Source organism: Pelmatolapia mariae, linkage group LG10_11 (genome assembly GCF_036321145.2).
Source record: "Pelmatolapia mariae isolate MD_Pm_ZW linkage group LG10_11, Pm_UMD_F_2, whole genome shotgun sequence".
Taxonomy (NCBI): Eukaryota; Metazoa; Chordata; class Actinopteri; order Cichliformes; family Cichlidae; genus Pelmatolapia; species Pelmatolapia mariae.
In genome coordinates, this window is record NC_086236.1 from 46,731,588 (window position 1) to 46,750,964 (window position 19,377).

Consider the following 19,377-nt stretch of genomic DNA (forward strand, 5'->3'; position numbering starts at 1 on the left):
ATCACGAACCCCACCAGATGTGACTCGATCTTTTTGTAAAATTTATTTTTCATGTCTTCAAATAGAGAGAAACATGGGAAGCCAGTAGATGTTGATCTTAACGAACCTCTCTCATCATCTTATGCACTGATAGGCAAGGCCATAGATGCATGTATGGGCAATAGGTTGCACTCTACAGCGTAGAGCCTCCCTGATATGATGGCATCATCACAACAAACAAGGATTGGCCTGCCAGCCTTATCCCTCACCATGGAAATAATGTAAACACCATTTATAGGTCCTAGAGGTCTTTAAGCCTCCTTGATATCAGCCATGTATTAAGATTTAGGTGTCTGTGGCAAACATTTTTTTAATCCGTTTTTGATCTGTCATTTCAGATAACTGGAGTGTCCTTACTCCAGTGATAATAATTCCTTATGTGTTCCACTCTATAGGAAGATCTGTTTTAATCTGTATCTTAACCAGACTTAACACATTTGTGATTGTTTTCTTTTTATCCTATTCAGTCTCTGTACAATACCTCTTTAATCGAATCTGACAAACATTAGGCTGACAGTCCAGTATTAGGACCACCTCTGATACACAACAGCACAAGCAGCTGTCTTTCTCTCTCTCAGCTGTTTCTCTCTCTGACACCTGGTGCCTTGGGGTCTGCTGTCCACCACATCCACTGATTGCGCACATGTAGGAACACACACGCTCACACACACTTACACCAATTAAGTGAAAATTATTTGATAAATGCAGCAGCCTTGCGCTTGCACGTGCGCACTTTTTAAACAGCCGATATAAACCCCATACCTTCTCCTGGATATTGCCTTCCCTGCCAGTCAGACAGTAAGGAATGTTGTCAAAATGGATTGTATTCAAATCCGTTGTTACGGTTGGTTGGATGCCTGCCAATGTATTTTCCTATAGCTGTGTTGTATCAGGCTGGAAAGTTGGCTCAGAGTGAAGTTGGACTGCTTGGTTGTTTATATAGCAGCAAATGCAGTTCATACAGTATTCATGATGGAGACAGAAATAGGTTATGCCCTCAAGAAACTTTTACGAGAGCCTATTATGAAGAGAAAGTATGGAAAAAGAAGGTTCTGGGAAAACAACAAAATGCATTGTGAATACTGTCGAACAGTTCAAAGGTCAAAGTTACGCTTTTCCTTGCTTTTTGAGACTTTGAAAAATATGCCCAAAAGCACAAAATCATGTGCACTCAAATACATTGATAACCTGAAATCAATCTGACATTGAAAGCGATATTTTTTTTTTTTTTACCATTTAGCAGTTTCCTTCCTGTTGGACTCATGAACAATAACCATATGACTGTTCCCACCACTAACACATGACCCTACACTGTGTTCACTGCATCATTCCATGTTTGGCACTGATCACCACCTGCACTCATGTACATATCTATCCTCTTAGCACTTTTAATTCTTATTTTTATGTCTATTTAAGAGTTGTATAACAGTATGTTTGCACTAAGTACCGCAGCAATTTCCTAATGTTGTAAACCTGCTTAACATTTGGCAATAAAACCCTTTCTGATTCTGATTCTCCTTTCAACACTCTTTTATTAATTTCTATGTACATCTCCTTAAAGCTGATTGAATCATTCATCAGTTTCCCTCACCTTTCATTTTATGTTCTATTTCTATACCTTTTTACTCTCAGCCCAATGCAAACATGTCAATTATTTAATTTGTTCTTGCATGCATAGCATGAATCCTAAACCCTGCCAGCCTGTTACATGTTGAAATATTGCCAAACAGCTGCCCATCCTAGTTGATTCTGAATACTTATTTTGGGGATTTGTGCGTGTGAGTGTGTGTCTGTGGGTGCACTGTGGTGCCCTAGTTAGTCAGTGAAGGAAAACAAAAGGTAGCAGATTCCTTTACTGAACCGACACTAAAGTGATCGATGGGCTACCTGAACAGCTTGGTCACTGACTCAGAGTCTGACTTAGAGAAAGACTAACGTCTTTACGATCTGGATAACTATTTAAGCTTGTACTTTATGTATAAAGCTGGTGGACTATTTGGATTGAAAGTGATTTGCGTTTCATCAACACATTTACATCCACATCCAGCCCTGGTGTTTAATTCGCCTCACCTGAACAGATAATATTCTCACCGGTCCTCGAATATACTCAGTGTTCATCTCCGCGTGATTATTTTCAGTGAGCAGATGGTGCTCCATCTCTGAGTCCCACACTGTTGCTGTGGATCACAGCTCAGCCGCTGAGTCACTCTCCGAGGTTTCTTGTGCCATGACTTAGACTCTAATCTCGAAAATGTTGCAACTGGTCAAAGATGAGACATATTCAACTGCTCAGCTGTTCGAGCGTCCGTCAAGATTTTCACCTAACTGCAGAGAAAACCTCATAAGGCATGGCAGTACAATAACACTCCTCATAGTTATATTTAGTTGTTCCCTATCCTTTATATAAATAGCACAATCAGCTGACTATCAGATCAAGAATATGTATTAATACTCCTTTGTTTCCAGTTTGAATTTTGGATTGGATCAAGTATGTGAAGTAAGGCATCATGGTGCAACAGTCTACTGCTGATTACTCGAAAACGTAACTGTGATAATATTAGGTCATTTGTGATCAAGGCAAGTTGCTCATAACTAAAGATTTCCCTAGATATAGAATAGTCAGGAACTGTTCCATATCTTTATCTGTCTAAATGAGCATGGAAGTTGAATGAATGAGATCTTAAGTTTTGAACATATAAGTAACTAATGTAAATAAAGATTTAAAAAAAAGCCCAAGAAACATTAAATAAAAGAAAGCCATCATATTAATGTGAAAAACTATGTCAGTCAAACTCAATAGACTGAAATCCTATAAAATATCAACCATTTCCTGTTTGAAAATGAGTGGGTGGAAGCAAATGCTTATTCATTCCCTATTTAACTCATTATATGTCTGTTCTTGGTTATACAGTCTAATATATACATATAAACTATCTGTAAATAAATAGAGCTATGTAATACACAGTCCCTCATTGCAATAATATATGTGTACCTGCACTGATCTATAATAAGTTACCTACACCCATCTAAATATATAGTTTTTTGTAATATATCATTATTAGGGCTGGGCCATATCATACCGTTCATGGTAAGAACGGTATGATAAGAAAATGAAATATCGCAATAGAATATGGGTAAAACGCGCATGCGCAGTGCCTTTGTTTTCATACGCACATGGCGGCGATGGAGAATGAAAAGGGCGAAAGTGGATCATTGAATGAAACGGATGAACCAGAATTGGTTTGTAAAAATGCTGCAACTTCAGTGGTGTGGAACTGGTTTAGCTTTCGTCTGTCAGATACACAACAAAGCACTATTTTTGCTAGAGCATGTCATCGTTATTACCGTGTTTTTTTTTCTAAATACGGCACACTTAAAATCAATCCTTTGATTTTTCTGAAAATCGACAGTGCCCCTTATAATCCCGTGTGCCTTATATATGAATTCTGGTTGTGTTTACTGACCTCGAAACGATTTTATGTGGTACACGGCGCTCGAAAATCTGTCAAATGTTTTAGTACGACTTTGCTAAGCTACGAACCCGCACCGCTTGATGGATTGTCGGAGCATCACGGCTATCGTAGGCAGGAGCCTCGCGGAGTGATACGTACTGTGTTTCAACATAATATTACTGTATTGTGTGTGTATAACCTCTTTTTAACTTTTGTGGATATTATACATGATTATGCTGAGGATATGTTGGCCAATTTCCACTGGAAATGCCTTTTGGTTAAAATGTCAGCAAGGAATTTGCATTTGCACTGTTAAATTTTTATATAACTTTAATGCACATAAAAAACAGCTGCTTGTTTAAGTGAAAATACATTGATGTTTTTTTTTTGCACTAATAAAGTTGTGGAGTTGTAAAGTATTTTGTCTAGTGTCAATTATATCGTCAGTTATATAGTTATCGCAAATTTTCAAATGTATATTGTGATAAATATTTTTGGTCATGTCGCCCTGCTCTAATCATTATATACAATTAACCTTATTTAATGTGCAATACAACCATTAATGTGCAACCTAAAAATTATACAATTATACAACTGGGGTTGCAGTGCTCTGAGTTTGCAGTTTGCAGTGAGTATTGCATGTTCTACATTAAGTTGTGCAAAATGCAAATTATTATCCAGTTTGACTTCTACAAATATTGACCAATAAGTGTTATTTCATGCTTAAATGACTCTATTCCATGTAATGTCATACATAGGGCATGTCTGTCATTGAGATGTGCTGCCAATTTCTAATTTGGCAAAATGCTGAATAGAGTCTTCTGTATTTCATATGGCCAGTGATGTGACACTTGCATCACTAGCAATATGAGCCAACAAATCAGATTATGTTGCAACCCATCATATCTTCTGATTAACCGCTTTCAAATACATTAAGGTGCTTTGGGGCGAGCCTTACTGGCAAGACAAAAAAATAAAACTGGGATGATGGTATATTATAAAAGGTATTAATTCATATAGTCTTTTGAGTGATGCTAAATGAAGTTACTGGCCCTGCGCAATACTATTATTGTACAGAGCTGCACTGTGAAACTCAATTGGCGTAAAAGCAACCAGATGTATGTTGGAAGAAGGTCCAATAACTGTCAAAACATCTTGCATTAGAGCCATATTCCCAGTCTACAGTCAACTACACTGGTCATAGGACTGGCATCTTTAGTCATGATATCAATAAACTATAGGGTTTTGTATGGTAGGGCAATATGGCCAAAAATATTTATCACGATATATATTTGAAAATTTGCGATAATGATATAACTGACGATATAATTGATGTGAAACAAAACACTTTACAACTCCACAACTTTATTAGCGCAAAAAGCCTCATCAATTTATTTTCACTTAAACAAGCAGCTGTTTTTTATGTGCATTAAAGTTGTATAAAAATTTAAGAGTGCAAATGCAAATTCCTTGCTGACAGTTTAACCAAAAGGCATTTCTGGTGAAAATGGGCTGACATGTCCTCAGCATAACCATGTATAATATCCACAAAAGTTAAAAAGAGGTGCTTTGCAACATGAAACTGCAGTGTGCCAAATAAATAAGTCAAATACGTATTTTTCAGTCAGATTAGTCAAACCATACTCAACTCATTCTTCTTGCTTCCTCCACTTCCATACCATTGATTCATTAATTCTGAATTCTCTCACAGCTGCTCTATTCCCATGTTCTACTGCACGACTGATAGCCTTGGGTTTAAAATCCGCTTCATACGCATGTCTCTTAACAGGTGCCATTTTGGGATCCTTATACACACACAATACGGTAATATTAGGTTGAAGCACAGTACGCATTACTTCGGGAGGCTCCTGACTACGGTAGACATAATGCTTCGACAATTCATCAAGCGCTGCGGCTTCGTAGCTTACCAAAGTCGTACTAAAACATTTTTTGACAGATTTTTGAGCGCCATGTACAAAAAAATGTGCTTTGGTGGCTATATGACGGACAAAAACCAAAGCAGTTCCACATCACTTAAGTTGCACCATTTTTACAAACCAATTCTGGTTCATCTGTTTCATTCAATGATCCGCTTTTGCCCTTCTCATTCTCCATAGCCACCATACTTTTTCCGTCATGTGCATATGAAAACAAAGGCACTGCGCATGCGCGTTTTACCCATATTCTATCGTGATATTTCATTTTCTTATCATTGCCTAACATTATACCAGTATTACCGTGATATGGCCCAGCCCTAGGGTTTAGGTTTTTTGCAAAGATCTACTTTTTATGGCATGAACAACTATTTGCAGTTGTTGTGCTTGTACTGTTAAAAACATATAGTAAGCATAATAAATGTTGTCTTTGTTAATATTATATACAAGACATACATATATTATCAAGTTAGGTTTGCTGTCAGCCAAATTTAGGTAACTCATTTTCGTTTGCTAGCTAACCCTTTGGCTAATGCTAACATAATGGTATGGCAACTTCACTGGCCAGTTGCAATGCTGATTCTAGACCACGATTATTATCATGATGTAGGAACAACACCAACATTGGGATATCAGATCTTGGACTATTAGGGACTATTATGACAACCTTGTACTGCATAGACAAGTTTACAGAATTGTACCAGCGACTGACTAAACAACAGTGATGCTTACTGGGGCTCCGTCCATGTTGCTTTTAATGGCTTGTCCCTCAGTTATTCTTTCAGAAAGACTAGAATCAAAATGCTTCAATCATTATTACCAGAGTCAGTCTGACATTAAAGTGAGCCATTTCTCTCTGTGCCCAAAGTGAACCCAGTGACCTCTGCCAGTGCAGGCTGCAATAGCAGCCAAATCACTGAGCAGTGATTCTTTATTTTCGTTGAGCACACTCGCAATCGATGGAAGCATAACGACCTAGCGTTGCCTTGCAGACTCAAGCGTAAATCTTATATAATCATGTAGATGAGGAAGAGAACTTCAACAGATGCAGTATGCATCTTAAAACATGGAGTGTGTACTGAGAGAAACGGCAGAGTGAAGGCAAAGAGAAACAGATTGAAGAAAGTGAATGTAAATGTGGGATTGAGGGGAACTGGAGTGAGATCCAGAAAGAGAGGACATGACATACTTAGAGGGACAAAAAAAACCTTCAGTCATCAAATTATAGATCTGAGGCTTGGGTGGAGTACACCCTGCAAAATGTAGGCTACTCTGGTCTTGAGGCTGAGACCTTACGGTCGCTTCTCGGAGCAGCTTAATTGGCAGTTGGTCAGAGTTAAAGACTGTAAGCTTAGATTGGCAGTGCCTGTGCTGCTAAATCAGCCGGCATTGCTTAAAGAGTCTGCTAGGTAAACTTCCACAGAAAAACAGGACTAGTTTGAAAAACATAGATATCACTATGGTTTTTGTAAAATGCTAGTTACACAAGGACAAAATAACAATCTCTTTCATGGCAGCATTTGTGTTTGCAATTACAAGAATCAGGCTAGCTTTGCCTTCCTTAACGCTGGGATATATGAGTGTATTTCAGTGTTGCGCAGAGTAACAACATGAACCAACATTTTTATATGTGAAACGTTACTTTAAAACTAGGGGTTTAGAGTAATTGGCTAGTGGTAAACCTTGGTAACACTTTTGTCTGCCTTGCAAATGTGACAAAAATAAAGCATCCTCATTCTGTGTCACTGTATACAAATAAATAAAAAAAAAAACCTAAATAATAGTGCTGTCAGCGTTAATCTTGTTAAAATGACGTTAACGCCATAACTGCATTAATGCCGCAAATCAAATTAGCGAGTTAACGCAGATCGCCCCGTGCGTGGGGCTGCACAGCATCAACGCGTTAGCGCGGTTAGCTAGTTAACGCGTTAGCATGTTTAGCTCGTTAACGCTTTGGCGCGGTTAGCTCGTTAATGCGTTAGCGCCGTGCAGCCCCACGCGAGGGGCGATCCGCATTAACTTGCTAACGGAGATCTGCGGCTTAATTGCGGTTATGGCGTTTACGTCATTTTAACGAGATTAATGCTGACAGCACTACTAAATAATCATTTTTCTTTTATTTTAACTCTTGTTTATTAGCCATCATCAGCTGATTATGCCGTCCAAGCAATGCCACATAAGGCAGTGGTCAAGAATTAGTACCTTGGTAATAGTTAAAAATCAGTAAAAGAAGCCAAAATGACAACAACCAATAAACTATTTGTTAAATAAGTGTGACGCAGCAGAGAAAACCAGGGTAAAGTCCAAGATTGACTTGTAGCATGTTTGCAGATCAAAGTTTTAACTCCACTGGTTTTACAAGCAACTGTCGATCAATCATAATCCACATAGTGCCACAGGCTAAAGATGGAGAAGCTGTCAGCAAAAAGGGGGGAAATTTTGCTGGTTGAATGACTGGCCGGGTCGCAGCCCAAGGTTTGTGTGGCTGCACTCATCAGGGTGTTTTCCTCCTAGCCGACCTCCTTGTGGGACGAAGATTTGGAGTAAAACTGTGTGTTATTTAGACTTCATGCATCAGAAAACTATTCAGTAAACTGCATTTTTTTGGCATAGTTTTAAGACATATTTGCAAACAGTCTTAAGATAGCAAACATTCGAAATATTGGAAAGTCCAGTTATTCTTCATTGCGTCATTGCTTGGCTGTTTTTATTCGCAGCAGAGATTCTCCGTATCTTTGGCCAACGTGTACATTTTTTCTTGTGTGCTTGTCAGAAATGTTAGAACCTTTGCTCTAAAGCCAACAGTTAAGACGCTGTCCACAAAACATGCAGATTATATATATTAAATGCCAACATCTCGGAGCCAGGAAATGTTTTAGGCTGTTTTCAGAGCGCTTGCTTGAAAACAAAGTGATACAAACTGAACCAAAAGGACTGCTTATGAACTTGAGTTCTCTCAAATTGGTCATTTAATACTGTATACTTTCGGTGTTTGTACCATAAGTAATAAATATTTACACATTCATGCTGAGCTTTACAGTATGTTTTTAACCATTTATGCTTGTTTATCAACTACTGAACGTCCAAATCTTCTGTCAAAATCCAATTATCTTTCACAGGTGTGCAAGCAACAGCGTATTCCCAAATTAATTCTCCATATAAGAGAGAGAAATAACAGACCCATAAATCAGTTGTGCACAGCCAGTAAGCAAAAACTGGCCCACCATAGGGTCCGATCTAACCCACTGAGTAGCTTTACAGTGTGTTTAAGGCATTAATAATTCCTTTTTTCAATTTAAAGCATTGGCAGTGTGGTGAAACTTATATAGGAGTCAAACTGTATGGAAAGTATTTAATCCCTGATATTAGCAAATTGAATTTAAACAGATCTACTAATTTTCCCCCCTAAACATATATGTTGCAGTGGAGTGGCATTTATGTTCTATCCCACTTGTGATCAAATTGGTCAGGTATGTGCAATAAACAGACCAGATGCTGGTGCCTGTGTGCCTGAAATACCCTCACAAAGTTGCTGATATGGCTAATAAAGAGTTAATCCTCCACCCGCTGTGAATTTATATAAAAAGCCTACTGTATACTGTATTATAAGGGCCAGATATCGGGATCCATTTCTAAGCGTTCATCAGAGAGTTTTATGGCAAAGACAATCAAGAAGGGTGCACAGTGAGGCAATTACCTGTTTTATAGCCAGACCATGCTGATCGATCCCATCAAAGGCTCTTGACCTTTTTGAGAGTCGTAATACACTCCATCACGCCAAGTTATTGATTGTTGTAAAATGTCACGTACATCTGTGGAGTCGCTTTGAAGGCACACCGACATGGCCTGGGCCATTATGTTAACACAGGAAATGTGGAAGTACGTGCCGCGGTTGTTTCAGCTTTAATGAAGCCAATCAAACTTTTCAGTTTGCCATTTATTTTCTCGAGTTAATTTGAGTTAAGGTCTTGAGTGAAACTACGCTGCCTTATTTTGCACCGTGACAGAGATCACGTTCGTTCATTTAACACATTCAGCACATTCATATACATATGACACACACATGCACATAGGTATAAATCACTACATCCCACCCACGTCGCCCCGGGCTTATGAAGCACGGGGGGGGGGGAATGAAGGAGGATTGCAGGTCATAAAAATAAGCTGTGGGTTCGTCTCTGTGTCTTCTGCAAATCCCCCATCTGATAAGAGTGAAGCCTATCACTCAACTGCAGTCTCCCACTCGTTCTGTCCTTTTTCATTCCCTTCCTCGCCTCCTCCACTTCTCTCCCACACAGCCTTCCATCATTACTTCAGACCTCGCTTCTGCTCAGGGTTGTCATATATCCAAGTAATGATCTTTTATTGTAATATTCAGATCTTCTGTTTGCAAGTCCCACCACATCTAATTCCATTCTTTTCTTGTACCTTCAGTAACCGAGACACCAATGCAGAGATTATAAAATGCTTTACATCATCATATGAAGTTCCATATGTTCATAAACGAAAATATGATTCTTCCTTTCTCAAGCTTTCTACTTATACCCTCCCTTATCTCGGCTCTCTTTCAGGCAACGGTAGTATCTGAATGTGGAGTCTTTTAAGTCAGGAGCATCATGCAGTGCTTTGTGCCTCAGTTTTACTTTCACCAAAAGCACTTTGAAAAAAAAAAACACGTGCAATGACTCATGAGGCCAGTGCTCTGTTGAGTTCTGGGACTATTTTTTTAAATACTTTTTGAGGGAAAGGTAGCATGTCAAGTGTCAGGCAGTGTGCTATTTTTTTCCATTCATAAAACCAGTTAGTGAGAGTACCAGTTGCTTTTCCTGCATAGAGTTAGAAAGAAAAGGAGGCCTCATTCTTACACTGTGCACTCTAGTTTCTTGCTTTAAAAAAATTACAGCTCCTAATTTAAGTCTTTCTGTTGAATTTTATATGAGGCTGATGGTGTAGCAGTAACTTTAAATAATCGATATTCTGTCACACGCACAGAAGCACACATGCAAAAGCTGCATTCATGAAACTTCATATACTGTTACCGCGGTGATCACATTGACCAAAAAAATCCTCGGACTTCATTAAAAACACAGAAACCCTCTAGAAGAAGGGCCAAAGCCATCTGTATTCTCAGAGACGACTGAGGTCCTTTGATATATGCCGGATGATGCTCGGGAAGTTTTATGAGTCTGTGGTGGCCAGTGCCATCGTCTGCGCTGTGGTGCAATGGATAGCAACAGACTCAATAAACTGATCTACAAGGTCAGTGATGCTGTGGGTGTGGAGCTCGACTCTCTGACAGCGGTTTCAGAAAGGAGGATGCTGTCCAAGTTACGGACAGTATTTGACAATCTATTACATCCTCTCTGTGAAGGTTCTCAGTCATCCAGGTCATCGTAGTCTAAGGAGCTTGGAAAGAAAAGCGTCTGGACGTCTTTAAGTTGCTTGAAGACGTTTCACCTCTCATCCGAGAAGCTTCTTCAGTTCTAGAGTCAAATGATGGAGAGTCCCAGATTTAAGCCCTGTGGGAGTATCCCCCCGAGAGGGACAATGGACCCCCTAATGATCCTCTATCTAATCACATGAGCCAAGGTGTGAAAACGGGTGTAGGTCACAATCAGCCAAGGTTTCGGGTGAGCTCATTGTGAAACCTTGCCCCCACCCTATCTTGTGATTTCCTGAGGTCAGATGGCCCAGGATGTGAGTGGGTGTTAAGGCGTCTGGGAAGGGATCTCAAAACTGGATTATAGATGGCAGACAGTTGGTGTCACCATTTGACCCTAGAACTGAAGAAGCTTCTCGGATGAGAGGTGAAACGTCTTCAAGCAACTTAAAGAAGTCCAGACACTTTTCTTTCCAAGCTTCTTAGTTTACATCCTCTCCATCTTCTGCTGGAAAGCCACAGTAGCACGGTCAGCAAAAGACTCATTCTACCACGATGTACCGCAGAACAGCACAGGAAAGCATTCCTACCTACTGCAATTAAACTTTACATCTCCTCCTTATGACATCTGGACTATTTTTCACTTGTAATATCTTGCTTATATTGTACATAGTGTTGTTAACTTTGGAATATTTAATTTAACACTTTTCCTATTTATGTTTAAGTTGAATCTGATAACATACCTGTACTCTTTACTGCTCTTCTCTGCAGTGATAGCATGTTTTACTTTCTTTAGCAGGCAAGTCAAGGACGCTCTTTAGTCAGCATGAAAACAACAAATCGGACTAAAGTGCATCATGGGCTCAGCTTTGGTAAAATCAAAGCACAGCTTGCAGAGTGTGTTTGCATACATGTGTGAGGTTGTGTGCTGCCCGTGACTGCTTGTCTTCTGCCAACAGCTGTACTCGCTCTTTCCAGCAGGAACTGTGTAGTCTCTCTTCCCCTCGCAAACAGACTGACTCTGCATCATTCACCCTTGCTTTGAAGGCAGCAGCAGGCTCTGATCTGTGTTGCGTGAACAGTGCCAGCCCAGTGCTCCTCGGACTTAGCCGACAAAGCCTCTCTGCCTTTGTATAAAATGGGTTGAGGATCAAACTAACATACCATCCTAATGTATAGGCTTGCAGAAGTACTGGTTCTTGCTTCTGTTGTTGTCGAATTCACACATGCACTCAAATGAATTTGATTGGTCACACTTAGTGGTGCACGATTTCACTTTTTTCCCCTCTCTGTTTTCCTGCACGATCACAAAAACAGGCACAGGATTTAGGTTAACATCTTTCTATATCATCGTTGCTCTAAAAGGGTTTTCCTCTGTTTTCCATGACATCTCTCTTATATTAATTCTCTTATATTAAATAATCTGCATTATTTATTGTCTAGAAGTTCATTTGTGCAGATTTTGGAGAAATCTGGATAGTTTCTACTTACTTTAAAACTTCCTAACAGCTTGACCTTGTCCTCAGGTACAAGTAAAGATTCTTTCAAATATTTTTAACCTAGTGGTTTGTTTATTTCACAGTATTTGGTAGACGGTTACCTTCTGTTTCGCGTTCCCTTTGGCATCTCCGACTGCCTGTCTGTCTCTCGCAGGCTGCTGTACATGCATGTATATATAAGCTCTTGAAAATTCTGTTAGTGCTTTTCACTGGACCAAAAACTTTATCTACACTGTACAAAATGAAGCGTACTGTGCGTGAACAGGTGCTTACTGTAATCCTGGCTAGGCGACAGCATATGCCAGGCTGTTCTTTTCATAAAGGAGTCCAGGAAAAGTCAGAGTGAAGGACTAAGCTGCCCCTCTCCTCTCCTCTCCTCTCTGTTATCTTTTGCCACTATAGTGTACAACTAGTGAGCGACCCAGAAAGAGTTTCTCAGTCTTCTACAGGCTGCAAGATGATTTGGTCATTTGGTCCAGCTGTTACCTGCACTGACTTCTGGGAAACTTCTATTACAGTCTGGAGTCATTTCATTCATTTGTATTTATTTTCAAGGGTATATGTCATCGGCATGGAATGTCTCTCACATCAGTGTTCCCTTTGAAGTAATGTTGCCTTATTTATTTATGTATGAATTTGGCAAAATTAGATTTGTGTGCTGGATGTGTGGACTAGGAGAGGATCCATTATGAATGAGTCATTATTGATTATTTTATCCTGAATTAATTGAGGTGCTCAAACTGACATTATTGATTGCAGCTTAGCAGTTTGGGCAGACCAAATTTGTCTTAACTGTAGTGTTACACGCTTAGCATAGAAATTGCCAAGCATGCAGCTTTGCTTTTTCACATATCTGGTTGAATAATTTTATCTCCTTAAAGATGGTTTCTCAGGCAGTAGATACTATGGTATCAGCTGTACTTGGTATCTTTTAAAGGTTAATTCACTTATCAGTGCTGGGTGTCCTATATGTGTGTGAGCATATGTCTAAGAGTGTGTTTAAGAGTACAGAAAAACCTATATTCTTGATAAATACAGATAGCACATATAGTAGCACATTTATACATCTATGTGAATGTGCACGCGCGTGTGTGTTTGTACCATGTTTACATATCTTTGTGGGGACCAAAAACTGGGATGTTACTATACTTGTGGGACCAACAGCTGTTATGGGGACAAAATACCTGTCCACACAAGTTTGAAGGCATTTTTGAGACTCAAAATATTTTTTTAGTATCAGGGTTACAATTAGGTTATGGTTAGGGTTAGGCATTAATTTTTGATGGTTAGGGTTAGGGTATGTGGCTAGGGAAAGCATTATGTCAGTTAGATGTCCCCACTAAGATATGAAAACACAACTGTGTGTGTGTGTGTGTGTGTGTGTGTGTGTGTGTGTGTGTGTGTGTGTGTGTGTGTGTGTGTGTGTGTGTGTGTGTGTGTGTGTGTGTGTGTGTAGAACTGCGTACAAAATGTCTGATGGCGTTTAATCTCAGGGTGGGTCTGTCCAGATATGCAGATCAAAGGGCTCCTCTTGAATTGCTCACTCGCTCTCATTTGTAATCCCAAGGCTTTAATGTTTGGACACTAAAACATGATGAAGGTCATGCTGCTGCTTTAGTGGGTCACTGGGCAGTCCTTTAGCTCTATATTTCCTTCATTAAAATTTCTCTCTCTTTCTCTCTCCCTCTCTCATTTTTATCTCTGTCTCTTTTTAGATTGCTCTCTTCCAAAATGTGAATCCAAACTGGATGGCCCTGGTCAAACTTCAGGTAGGTCACGAGGGACTAATCAGAAATCCCTTTACAGAGGGGAATAGATGCACATGATCTCTTAACGTCCCGTGAATCTCGCAGTTAGTGATCACAAAATAAGTTATACATAATCTCATTTGTCCCACATCAAATAGAATTCCACGAAAGCCTCAGAGGTCTGTAAAATGCACATTTGTGTTTGTTAAGACTTCTATAGCCGAAGAAGGAAGGCTCACACTTAAAATGCTCTCCAGTTTAGCGTGGCTGGGACAGCATAGTTTTATAGTATATGTATTTGTGTGGGTAGAAGAGAGGCAGTGTTGAAACCCCCAAAACATGGCTCACACCATATACTATGTCCACTTTAAATAAAATGTTGTCTTCCATCAAAGCTCTCTGTGTCCAATCCCATCACACTCATATTCCTCTGTGCATCAGATAGCAACCATGACCTTGTTGCTTCTCATCCCTAATACCCCCAGGACACACATACTAAAAATATATCAAGTCACACTTGCCAGGGTGATTTGTTTTGCGGTATAAGCAGGTCAGTTAAATGGCCCATATTAGTGTATGCACGTAGTTCATAGATTCCCTGGCCCCAGTTCATTCCGTTTAATCGGTCTTGGACTAAAACACCAAAAGTGTTTGGACTGTTTCCAGAGAGAGTCTGATTTAAATTAAAGGGATTGGTGTAATCCGTGCCAGGAAAGCTGACACAGAGTGACAGAAAGTGCATTTGTGTTGTCATGCTAAGAGTGAATAAAAAAAAAAAGCATATCATGTGGGGTTTTACAGAATTAGAGTGTCATTGTTAGTCGATTGTGAGACACAGTTTTGACCTGATGTTTTCCAACTGGGTCATCCAGGGATGAAAAGAAGACTGCTTTCAATTGACCGTTTGGGCTATTATTCCTAGTTGCCAGAATCTGAATGGGTGTTAATGTGAAATGATTGGAACAAGCCAGCTAAATCCTGTGAACTTTGAACTTCATTCCTGAAGCTGACACGAAAAAAATTAGAGCTGCATTGGTGTCTTTGTGTTTCTGTGAAAATCGGGCAGAAATTAAGAAATTGAGCTGCTCACGGCGAATCAAAGGTAATCAGATTGTATTGGCCGCTTATGGCTGATTGTTCATTGTTCATTCTCAATTACTGTGAAGAAAATCATCTTGCTGTTGAATTAAGTGTCAGTTTAGCAAATTGCCTGTAGCAATCTATTGCACTGTAACATGAAATTGCAGGTGTCCTTGTGGAAAAGCGTTTGTGCTGATGTGGTGCATTTTAAACATGTATTGTGAATGTTAATGAAGAATACAAGCTTTTACCTTTTACCTGAGTATGTCTGTTAGATAGAAAGTGCTAGAGGGTTAAGAATTGTTTAAGCCCGTGTGTGTGTGTGTGTGTGTGTGTGTGTGTGTATATCAGTGTTGGTCAAGTTACTTGAAAACAGTAATTAGTAATTAATTACTGATTACTTTGCCAAAAAAGTAATCCCGTTACTTTACTTATTACTTATTTTCTAAAGTAATTAGTTACTTAGTTACTTTTTAAAAACATGATACACGACCTGAATACGTAATAACGCAATAGATCTTTCAGCCCAATTCTGTTTTTTATGCATAATCCATCATATTAAATTGAATCAAATGGAAAGCCTCTTTTTAAAAATTGTATTATGAGTTTTAATCTTTTAATTTTATGCACATTGCATTAAGCAAAAAATTTAATTACATGCGACAGTCTTTGACTTGAAGAAATTCTTTAACATTTAAACCTATTTTCTGCATATTCCAGCATATAAAATAAAATAATGTTTTGGGTTTACACTCACCCTTTCAAATAGATGCAAGTAAAACACAGCAAAAAATAAATAAAATCAAAGATTCAGCAGCACTAAGTCCTGTCGCTCTTAAATCTATTTTCACCTGTTTAGCAGGAGTGGGTATATCGGAGGTTTGCCCGGTGCCACAGCGGTCATGTCAATGGGAGGATCCTGAGGTTTCTCTGTAAATTTCACATTCATGTGGCGGCTTGCTAGGTGTTTAATATTTTTTTTGTTTTAATTTTTTGCTGTAGAAAGAAGTTTTATTCCCACGCAGAGTGTACAGCGGATGCTAATGTTTTTGTCACATTTTACAGAATAAAACTTATAGTGATGTCAGCACATCCACGCTTTAAACGCTGCATGGTCGTACTCTCTCCCACACTCCATATTTTCCATTGTTGATCTGCACACATCTGTTGCTGCCACGGGCGTCACATGCTTGTACGGCATTGTCATGAGACACTCTCACAAACAAAATCACGACGGTTTAGTAAGGCAGTAACACATGGGAAAGTAACAGTAATCTAATTACTTTTTTGCAATAGTAATCCCTTACATTACTCGTTACTTGAAAAAAGTAATCACGTTACTGCCCATATATTGCAATATATTACAATTTCTCACCGGTTTTTGCAATTAAAATCCACAAAGGTAAACTTTGTGAATATCTGTTTTGTCTAATAAGATAAAGTTCTCAGTCCATTCCTTTTACTTCACTCATTTTGTTTAAGATAAAATGGGATTGTCAAGCAGGCAGACTGATCAACACTATCATTATGACCTATCATAAGTATTACAAGCACCTGATAAACTCTTTGTGTTACAGTCTAGTCCAACTTCATTGGATGCAAAGAATGCAAGTCCATGTGGACTACCTTACTATTGGAGATATTGTTGCCATTCCTCTGTGAGATAATGAGCTGATGGTCACATGAATTATTGGCCTGTGATGCCCACATGTTGTAAGTTACAGCAATGTAGCCCTTTCTGCTGTACTCAAGCTTTCCTCATTGTTACAATTTACTTCTCCGTAGAGCATGGGTACAGCAGTTTTCATGAAAAAATAAAATGTTGTGAGGATATAACAAAAGCTGTGGTTTTCCCACATCTTTGTGTGGATGCAGGTCTTTCCAAATAAAAATATATAGAGAGAAAACCTAATGTTTTATGTTAGCATTGGCGTATGAAATGGCATCCTAATGAAGAAAAACACTGGATGAAGTCGCTCAATGAAGATATTTGCAGCATCGTGTAGGCCAAGCAGTGGTTCAGAGAAGGGATTCCATTATTAGAATCACACTTATAGCCAAAAAACAGAGCCATGTTAGGTAATATTACATTATCTGCATACAGCTATTTTTGAACAACAATAACAGCCTGTTTCATTCATTGGGAGATATGCTGCATATTTCATAGAAAGAGAAGATCGATCAGTTATGTTATCATTTAGGTTTAAAAGTGTAAGTAATGCTGGGAATTGGTAGATTTTTAGGTCTTGCTTTAGTGGTGAGTGATGTTTCTGCATCCCATAAACTCATGCTAACTTTAACCTTTCTTCAACATCAACCTGCCTCGTCTGTCTGATCTGCCAGCACTCATCTGTTCCACTAGTAGCATGCAGTGCCACACAGGGGCAGGGATCCATCCTGCATCTAAATATTGGTGCTTTTATTCTGCACATACTGTGGAGGTTTACTTTCTTGCTTATCACTTATCACTTTTCTGTTTTATTTAATTTTTATGCATTGATTTATGCATTAACAGGATTGAGCGTTACAAATTCATTTCAATTTGTCATAGAAGAGGAGATTAAAAAAATGCATTACTTACAGCCGAGATAGTTTGTAGAAGACACTTAACCACAAAATCACAAGTGTCCCCAAAACACTGTTGCGTGCATATGGATTTACAGACTAAGCATGCTTAGAGTAAAGTGTTGGACTATTCCCCAGATATGCTGAGACTCTCATTCCAAAATAATCATCTGCAACAGTAGCCAACTGCCAGTTTAGTCAGGATGATTTTCATCTCTTTTTCTGGCCTAATAATTTCTAGCGCAGACAGTCAACAGTGAATTAGATGAGAGCGATTTTCAGTCTTATACTTGTTGACTGAAAAAAAAAAGCAACCCTCCTCTCCTCCATTCCTTTCCTCTGCTTTCCTCCATATGTTTCTGTTCAGTTTAATTCAGCTGTGAGCTCAGTCTCCCATTCTGCCCATACTGAGCTCACTGTGTGGTTCCTATTGAACTAGGCTTTGAATGCTAACCATGTGCACCACGGGTAAGACGGGCAGGCAGGCAGGCTCACTCAGACACACACACACACACGCACACACTCACAAACTTCTAAGCAAAAAGGAAGTGGTTTTCTCTGGAGTTCATTGGATCTTTTTTTTTCTCCCCTGCAAAGGCCAGGATTGGGAACACTAAACTCTGGAGTGTAGAGTGTGTGTGTTTGACTGTTTGATTGTTTACTTGTTCTTTTTTCTATCTTTTATCTAAATGAAGCTTTAGCTTCATTTATAATTAACTTCAATTCAAATGCAGAGAACAGACTAAAAGGGTGAAACTAAAGGTCATGAAAGCTCTAATAAAACAGGCGGCATGAGGAGACAAATTGAACGCAGTAACCTAAGTTAAGTCTGTAAGTTCACAGATGTACTTCCACAGCACACAATGTGTGTGTTTAATATTGTGGTTTAAAGAAGGGGCTCTCTGAACCTAATTTGAACTATCATAAAAGCAGATGACTAATTAATCTCATTTCTATTGCGTATTCAACAGTGTGCCATAACATTTTATATCTGTCAGTGTAGCTTGTGCTATAGCCTAAAAAGTGTGCATAGTGTGGTTAACATCTATGTGTGTAACAGCTACGGCATACTTACTGTTTAGTATGGCAGGTAGACCTTATACATGCACTACTATGGAACAGGGACTTTGCAAAGTGTTCACTGGAATGTGTAATGAATCACAGCCTCTCAATAATATCGTGGTTTAGAGTTAACTGACTCCCGTGCCGCTACATAGTTATTAGAGTTAAAATGACCAAATTCTTCCTGACAGCTACACACACACACACACACACACACACACACACACACACACACACACACACACACACACAAACTCGTGAGATATGATAAAAGAGAGGAAAGCCAGTTAGACTCCCTGTGGTGTCTTACACAGAGACAGCTGGACTCTGCACTCTGCAGTGTGTTTGTGTCATGTCTTTGTGAACCTTCTGTGGATTTCTGCATGTGGATGTGTGCATCCTGACCTCTTTTGTATGTGTGCGTATGTGTTTGCGCAGACGACCTTAATTGGATCATGCTGTAGAACACTGGCTGTCTTTCTTTTCTTTTTTTTAAGAACACAGCTTGCATCCTTCTGTGACAGGATATCAACATAATGATATCTGTTTGGCTGTGCCGCATTTGGCTGCAAATAATAAGACAATCGAATCCAAAAAGTTTCTTTTTCCAAACCACAC

The 19,377-nt window shown here is 39.1% G+C and overlaps 1 protein-coding gene across 5 annotated transcripts in view; it reads left to right on the forward strand.

The window, feature by feature from the left end:
* Positions 1-19,377, forward strand: part of LOC134636986 (triple functional domain protein) — a 105,941-nt gene that overhangs the window by 663 nt on the left and 85,901 nt on the right. For 4 of the 5 annotated variants that reach the window (XM_063487285.2, XM_063487286.2, XM_063487282.1 and 1 more), the window contains exon 2: positions 14,020-14,073. The exons of the other annotated variant lie outside the window; for it this stretch is intronic. In XM_063487285.2, the coding sequence (XP_063343355.1) occupies positions 14,020-14,073 (54 nt within the window). The remainder of the gene's footprint in view (positions 1-14,019; positions 14,074-19,377) is intronic. 5 annotated transcript variants of the gene reach the window in all.